This window comes from Castor canadensis, chromosome 3 (genome assembly GCF_047511655.1).
Source record: "Castor canadensis chromosome 3, mCasCan1.hap1v2, whole genome shotgun sequence".
In the NCBI taxonomy this organism is placed as follows: domain Eukaryota; kingdom Metazoa; phylum Chordata; class Mammalia; order Rodentia; family Castoridae; genus Castor; species Castor canadensis.
This window is the reverse complement of record NC_133388.1, coordinates 32641912-32650357: the sequence shown is the minus strand read 5'-3', so window position 1 is coordinate 32650357 and position 8446 is coordinate 32641912. Positions and strand designations below refer to the sequence as shown.

Genomic DNA, 8446 nt, shown 5'->3' with positions numbered 1-8446 from the left:
ATCACCCATTGTAAAGCTCATCAGACTGATTCCTCCATTGTTACCAAAGGAAACAACTGAGCAGATACAGAGGCAAAACAAGCAGCCCTCCAATCTGCACCCCAGACCATGTACCGCCTTACCCCGGCCTCCCTTCCCCCTCTCACTAAGCTTTCAATCCCCTCTTCTGAGGTCAAAACTCTTCTCTCTTATTTACATACACTTTTTCATCCTAATCTTCATGCTCTCTGCACCTTTCTCTGCCAATCTGTTTCCCTATCAACAGAAGACATACAATACCTTAAACAGATCCCCCAGTCTTGCTCCATCTGTCAGCGTACAAACCCTAACTCCAATGTTAGGCCCCTCCCTTTCCCATGCACCAAGCCAGGGGATGCCTCCTTGCCATGGACTGGCAGGTGGATTTTACCCACATGCCCCGAGTAAAGAAAATCAAATACCTCTTGGTACTGGTCAACACCTTCACAGGATGGGTGGAAGCCTTCCCCACAACTAATAAAAAGGCTTCCACAATAATAACAATCCTGGTCACAGATATCATACCACGGTTTGGCCTCCTGGCCTCCATCCAGTCAGACAGTGGGCCCAAGTTTGTTTCCTCTATTTCTCAAAAACTGGCATAAGCCTTAAACATCCACTGGAGATTTCACATCCCCTATCACCCCTAATCCTCAGGCAAGGTTGAGCATGCCAATCGCACACTCAAAAATGCTTTTATCAAACTCTCTCTCAAACTCCATCTAGACTGGACAAAGCTCTTGCCCTTAGCCCTTCTCCGACTCCGGGCTCTCCCAAAGAGACCACTATGCTCAGCCCCTTCGAGCTCCTCTATGGCCGTCCGCTTCTCCCTATCATGGTTCAGCCAAAGCCCCCCAACATTCCCCCCTCTCTCCTCAATCCTCTCCTTACCTTTCTTCACTCTCTCCTTTGGTCTTATACTCGTGACCAACTACCACAACCTTCTGACGCTACTAAAGTGCCTCCAGTTCTCCAGGTGGGAGATCTTGTCTATCTAAAAAACACAGCCATCCCCAGCCATCTAACACAAAAATGGAAAGGTCCATTTAGGGTCATCCTTACCACACCTATGGCTGCAAAGCTAGCAGGATTCCCCTCCTGGGTACATGTTCAAAATCTAAAACTGGCAGCCCCACAAAAGACCTATCAATCTCTTCTTATAGGACCAAAAAAAATAAAGATTTCCTGCCTTCCCAGGATCCCAAAAGACAGAGACACACCCACGGAGACTCCCAGGGCATAGTCAGGAGCCCTATGCCTGGGGACCTGGCATCTTGCCTACTCACTCTTTATACTTCCCCTTCCCATTCTTTCCTGTCAGTGCCTGCCCACGCTTTTACTCTTTCATATATACACTCCACTCTAAGGTCCTAGACTTCCTGCTTCCCAACATGATCAACCTCCCTCCTTTCTACACCTTTTACCCTTGCTTTATAGATTGGGTATCTGATCTCCATCTCCAGGGTACACTCTCAGACTTTACTCCTGAGGAGATCTACTCGTTCTCTGACATTCTCTTTGCCCTGTTATAAGCCATACTGCTTATGCTTTCACTCCACCCTTTCCTATGGGTGATTATTGTCCTTGTTCCCCTTGTTTTAAGCATAGGACTATGGACAACTTCTCCACCCGAGTGGAGCTGGCTCAACTGCATGGTGCTCTGCCTCAGGTATCTCGCCCTCTGTGGCCTATTTCTTGTACTTTCCTTATTCTTATAACCTGAATCTTTTTACCCTCCCAGTCAGTTCCCTATCTCCATCATATCTCTGGAAGTTCAAGATCCAGGAAACCTATAAACCAGACTCAGCTGACATCACACATCACGTGGGCTCTGGGGACTGCCCCCCTACAGGGTGTAGTCAGGCTCTCACCATCCTGTTTACACCTAAGTCCATTGTACCACATCCTGTGGGGATGTACATCAACCTCCCTTATATCTGCTTCCTCTTTGATCAAACCCAACCATATTGTAAAAAGAGTGCTAAATGGTCAGAGGAGTATGTGGGCTGCCCATATTGAAGCTGCAGAAAACACTGGATCTCAGAAAAGCATCCAACAGGTAGTACGGTAGGTGCCCATTATAATGACTCAGGTTTCTTCCTCTACATCCTCAATCCCTGGCACCAGCATTGGCAGGACGGGGTCAAAGGCTCCATGTACTACTCAGGTGCTAGTTCACGACCCTCAGGAACCCTCTTTATATCTAGAGAATGGGTTATGGCTCCCCAATCACAGACAGAACTCTCTTCAGACATCTTAAAAGCTGAGCAGACACTCCAGGACCAACTCCCCAAAGGTCCTACACACACAACCCCATCATCCTGGATCCAAACCTCTATAGTTTCTTAACTCCACCAGTTCCATAAACATTACCCACTGTTTCTTGTGCGCTTCCCTCCAGCGCCCCCTGCTGGCGGTAGTACCCGTCAACCTCTCTATCCCTGCCCCCACCTCTATGTCCCAAAGCTCTAAGTGCCCCCCCCTTTGACCTCTATACCTCTGTGGGAACCTGACCCAGACCAATACTCACTTCCCTCCTACACCTATTACACCTCTGTCCACTCCTCTTCCGGAGCTAGTTCAAGTTCTGTCCCTCTAATGTCTCTATAACTACTCAAACCCTCCCACCCTCTGGACTACACCTCTGGTGCAAGGGCTCCCTACACACCTGTATAAATGCCTCTACTCCAGGCCCGGGCCTTTCAGTAATAACAGTTCCCCAACTTACTCTCTATGGAAAGGCTGAATTCTTCTGGTTATACTCGCCCCGACAACCACGAGCCTCCTTCCTACTCATTATGGTCGGGATTAGCCTGGCCTCCTCCATCGCTGCCACTGGGTTTGCATGTGGAGCTCTGGGCCATAGTGTCATCTCTGCAAAAGATTTTGAGGAGCACCTACAGGTCACTCTTGACTCAACCTCAGTTTCTCTAGCCTCCCTTCAGCGACAACTCACCTCATTAGCTCAGGTTGCCTTACAAAACCTCAGGGCCCTAGAGCTCTTAACCGCTGAGAAAGGAGGCACCTGCCTTTTCCTCCAAGAGGAATGTTGTTACATTAATGAGTCAGGCCTAGTAGAACGGAATATTGATACCCTGTCTTGCTTAAGCGAAGAAATCCAACTTTGCAAGACAAAAAACTCCTCTGTCCTAGACTGGACTCAATCTCCTCTGCTCTTTTGGGTCCTGCCTTTCCTAGCACCCCTTATTGTTGTCTTTACCCTCCTGAGCTTTCTCCCCTGCACTATAAAAACTTTACAAAATTTTTTACTAGATCACGTATCTACAGCCACCAACCAAAGATTCAATGAACTCCTCCTCCAAGGATATCAGTCTCTCTGGGGCCACCAGGGGGACCCCCACGATAACCCCTAAAGGACCCCACCTGAGAACATGTGCCGCCCTCCGCCAGCTGGAAGCAGCCAGAGGATCAAACTGTGCCCCAATACCCAACGCTTTTCCTCTCCCTCTCTAATAAACAAAAAATGGGGGAATGATAGGAACTGCCCCTTGCCACCATTCTGCAGCCTGAGCTGCAGCTGGTTTCATCCCTTGCAGAATAAAGCCCACTGTTCCTTATCTCCCACCACCTTCCTTTGCCCACCCCTGGACCTTGCTTCAGCAGCTGGTCTCATCCCTTGCAGAACAAAGCCCCATTTCCCTTATCTCCTACCACGTCTCTTTGCCCATCCCTAGCCCTTGCTTTCTCCCAGATGCTATTTAAGGCCAGACCCACAGAGGAGGCTGCTGTGGCATTTTTTCTTCTCAGCCAGCCAGCCTGCTTATTAAACTTTGGACATGAGATACCTCTCGTGAGCCTCCTTTTGTGTGCGGTGTGCGGTGTTTTCCTAACACCTGCTGCTTTACAGACTTCAGATCCACCAAGTACCACACAAAGCGTGTAAGCTCCAGAAGGGGAGGCTCCAGGCCCATCTTGATCCCCACTGTAGCCTTGGGATTTAAGATGGCACTTCGCATATGGTATTTGATAAAAAAAAAAAAAAGAACTGCCCTCATTTTCATTAACTGTATTATGATCTGTAGAATGGCCACACCCAGTCGCTAACTCGCCACAGATGGCAGGTGTAGGTTGCCCCTTGACAATTTTCTTCAGTCTCTTCCCGTTTCCCTTCTGGGCTTCCAGGAGGTGGAGGCAGGTGACTCGATGGAAAGACCTGTTGATGGGGTCAAATCACAGTACTTGGTAGTGGTTTGGAACAGAGGCAGAGGTGGTATAAAGTCGACTGGAGTTCTGATTTAGGTGGCTGAGGTGGACAGTGGTGCCACTTACCTTCACAGGAGACCCTAGAGAAAAGCTTTGGGGAAAGACCATCAGTTCAGTTTTGGACACGTTGGGTGTCTTAGTAGGTTTTTGGCTACTATAACAGAGTACCACAGACTGGAAAAATTATAAACAATAGAGGATTATTTGGTTCACGATCTAGAGTCTGGAAAGTCCAAGATCAAAAGGCTTCATCTGGTGAGGGACTTCTTGCTGGGTCCTAACACAGCAGAAGCATCACATCCCAAGACAAGAGAGCACAAGGGAGAGAAAGATCAAGAATAAAAAGACAGAGGGGAAAAGCAGACCAACCTCCCACCACATGGCTCGCCTTTCTGTCTTACCCACCCGGGTCTAAGTGACAGAATGGGGCATAAGATTGGGCAAGTGTTTGCCTGGCTGATGCAGGGTGTGTAGAAAAGCAAACATTTGTGTCCTGTCACAAGACCCAGCTTGTCTTCAGGTGGGTTTATATAGACGATCTAAAGCTCAGTGCCTCCTCTCTGAGATGTGTGGAGGACAAAGGTACCAAATGTGCCCCTTGGAACGCTTCCTCTGGCAGTGTCAGTGAGGGAGAAGGCGTAGTGTAGACAGAAACAGCAGTGGGAACCTGTTCATGGCAGAGAAGGCTGCAAATGCAAAACCCCTGAGTTAGGAACAAATTTGTCTCTGTGTGAGAAAGCAGTCTTGTCTATCAAAGTGTGTGTCGCCATTTTAATTACCTGCATTGTCTGTAGTTCTGGTTCATCTTCTGACTTCTTGCTAAGCCCCTTTGTCCTCCATGCTGTGTATCTTAACCCCTCCTCTGTTAGTACAGAATTTCAGCCAATCAAACTCTTGATCTGTACCAATCCAGGTCAAGAGGTAGGATCAAATCTTATCAGAGATATAAGGAGGGACAGACTGCCTTTCCCTTTTGTGCTTGCCCTGCCTGTGTGCATACGCGCACCCTTCTGGTCAGAAGTAAAGTTTTGTATTGCTGAGACAATGCAATGTTACCGTGTCTTCAATTGGAACTTTCATTTCTAACATCTACAGTAAAATCCACCAGCAGTGGCACTTGTGAAATGGTGTAGGAAGTTGAAGCCAAGAAAGACAAACAGGCAATGCTGCCACCTGAGGGCCAGGGGGGAGCCTCGGCAGCAGGGATAACAGTGTTACCACAAAGTTTAGCGCTGGTGTATGTTAGAGGCATGGAAGAGGTACAGAGATGGCTCAAACACCAGCACAGGGCTTACTGTTTGTGAAGGAGCCCTGGGGAGGTGGGTATCCAGCCAAAGCCAGAAGGTCACTTCTGGAGTGAGAACAACTGTTATCAGCACTTGGAGCTGGAATTATTTATTGAGGAGTATATATACAGACCTATATATACATAGGTCTGTATGGCCTCCAGGGTGGGCTGCTGGGCCTGGGTCTTTGTCTTGTTAAGTTAAAGAATTAATTGTGTGAAATTCCCAGCCCCAGCCCTAGCTGATGTTCAGAGTGTAGCTTACTCTTTTTTTTTTTTCATGTTTTATTTTTATTTATTAATGCTTTAAAGTTAATTTCTATTTTCGATAATCTGCCTTTCAAGAGGGCCATTTTTTGAAAAATCTGGAATTTCCATGGTCAAAAATCTTTTTTGGTTATCAAAAGGCAGCCCTTTAATCACAAAAGAAAGAGGAAAGACTGAGATGCATTTTACACTTCATCTCCACTAAAACCAATTCAAAACCTACCCTCTTCCAGGGCAGTGCTTTCACTTGGGGCGAGTTGTTTCTCATAAAAACTTGCTAATACAAACAACTGGTCCCGCTGTATCACAGAAGGGAAGTGAGGAATTTTCCCCAGGGAACAAGCAGGTGTTCCCTACTGGCTCCTAGGGCTGACGTCTTTCTGCTATGGTTATGGGCAGAAGGGTGGCCTCCTCCTCACCAGTCGGTAGCAATAAGGCAAGTGACTAGTGGTCAGCCCATGCACTGGAGTCTCCATAACGGTAATGCTGGATGCCTCAGGAAGCCAGAGCTGGATGGACAGAGACTGAGAGCAGACAGTGGGGAAAAGGTCCAGGGTTCTCATAGCGCATCCACAGAGAAGTGGCAATACCAGGACGAGGCAATCTATTGCTTTTCTGTTGAGATGAGTGTGCACTGACTGGGTTCAGCTGCTTTCATGACAAAACTGGAATGACATGGAAAAAGCGAAAGAGATCAGGCTCCCTGCTCTGATCAATAACAGAGGGGCACCACTGATAGCAGGAGCTGAGGACAGGGCCGGTGGGAAAGGAAAGTGATCGAAGCAGTGGCCTGATGGAAGGAGCAACACAGCAGTGACCATCAGGCCCCAGCTTGCTCAGAGCACCGTGTCCAGGAGCCACATGTAGGTGGGTTCACCGCTGGCTGGCATCACTGGGGGGACATCCCCACCCTTGCTGCCAGATCTCAGCAGGACCTTTGGGCCTCTGTGTGATCACTCAGCTGGCCCTGGGCCAGACACTTGCATGACTTCCTTGTTTATCTCTTCCTTATGTTTCAGTGTAGTTTGAGAAGATAAGATCCTGCCTCTAGGTTGCCTAATAAATGGGTGTGGAACTGATGTATTGTGGAAGTGTTATTTTAACTTGGTCCCAAAGGGTGGGGAAAAAACTGGGGAAGGAGAATTAAGAAGGTGGTGTGAAGGTGGGAGGTGTTAATCAGGCAGGAGCAGACAAACCAACAAGCAGATTTAGGATGAGCCTTAGCCAGATGGCCACCCAATACCAACACAACCAAGACTTCAGGAAGGTGGCCCAAAACCTTCTGCCAAACAGGGGCGTCTGCAGAGGTAGAAAGCCAGAATCTTTTCTCATTTCTGTCTTCAGTAACAACTGGTCTATTCAAGTTCAACCAGAGCACAGGAAAGAAAGATGAGTAACCACAAGAATTCAACAGCTTTGTAGGATAGGTACTGCCTGGAAAATGGAAGCACCTCCTAGAAAAGGACAGATTGAATGGAAAAGTAGAGTGCTTTTGCTGTCTCCTTTAGGTATGTTTTTGGTGCTGTGGTCTGTAAGCAATCAAGATGGAGAGAGATGCTATTCCAAAGAAGAATGTCTGCAGGAACCAGAGGAGCTGAGCCTGGCTGTCTGTGATTCCTTTATACTTGCACAATACCATGGCATATAAGGACTCTCCCACATGAACCATCCAGGCAAGCCAAAACCCATTGTGGAGGAGGGTGTGATGGTGATTCAACAAGTACTGTGTGAAGGAGCCCAGGGGCCCAAGGCTCTTAAAAGGAATGTTCTCAGGCCACAGGACAACCCACGTGTAATAGCCAATGGACACGGTGATGACTGCGAACCAGAACAGACTGCCCCTTTTGAAATAGGCTGCGTCGCCTGCAACCGGCGCCATTGCTGCAGCTTCTCCCAGGAGTGCGGCTGGACACCCTGTAGCTTACTCTTGAGTAAAGAAAGGATTAAGCTTTAGGGGAGTGGCTGACTTCAAAGTACCCTGGGATATCCCCTGGCACAGTGGGCTACTCTGGTCACCTGTGGAGTTGAGAAGTTTAATTAGTGATTTTTTTTTCCTCTTGTCATCGTTTATGTCTGTTACCTATCAACAGCACACAAGTTAAACCAGGAGCCCTCCCAGGGCCAGACATTAAAATACAAAGCGTGTGCCCAAAGGGTGGCCTGTGGCAGCCAGGTTTCCCCTTAACCTAAGGACAAACTTTCCTCACAAGAGCTGTTTGAGGGCAGGTGGGTCCCCAGTGCTAGAGGTTCAAGATCCCCTAGAGGTTGAGGTATTCACTGGTAGAACCTGTTGGTAGCATATGTTAGGCCCTGGGTTCAACTCCCAGCACCAAATCAAAACAAAATGACCACTTGGGAGGTTCAAGTAAGCAGCCCAAGTTTCCTTTCAATTTTGGGACTTGCTGAAGGGCTGCCATGGGCCGTTCCAGTGCTACAATCTTGTAATTCCTTAGCATGGAATAAACACACCATCAGATAGCCAGGTGCTTAGGAGAGCATTCAGATTGACTGCTGGTCACACAGCCTTAGAAGGAGGGAAGAGCTCAGGAAGAACGGGCCCCAGGCCACATGCCAGGCAGCCAGGTGGGTTGACACTTCAGTAATCCAGGGCTACATTTCCCCAAGAATGGGACCCTACCCTAACATCTGGGA

General features: G+C 48.2%; 1 protein-coding gene across 1 annotated transcript; it reads right to left on the bottom strand.

The window, feature by feature from the left end:
• Window positions 1-5808: 5808 nt before the first annotated feature.
• LOC141421528 (transmembrane protein 254-like) lies at window positions 5809-7728 on the bottom strand. The gene has a single exon (XM_074067548.1). It carries the CDS (start codon window positions 7671-7673, stop codon window positions 7299-7301), a length of 375 nt encoding a protein of 124 aa, XP_073923649.1. The 5' UTR covers window positions 7674-7728; the 3' UTR covers window positions 5809-7298.
• Window positions 7729-8446: the final 718 nt, after the last annotated feature.

What these genes read in the sequence shown, in the direction of transcription:
- LOC141421528 (XM_074067548.1), bottom strand. Translation starts at nt 7,673, where the DNA reads ATGGCGCCGGTTGCAGGCGACGCAGCCTATTTCAAAAGGGGCAGTCTG.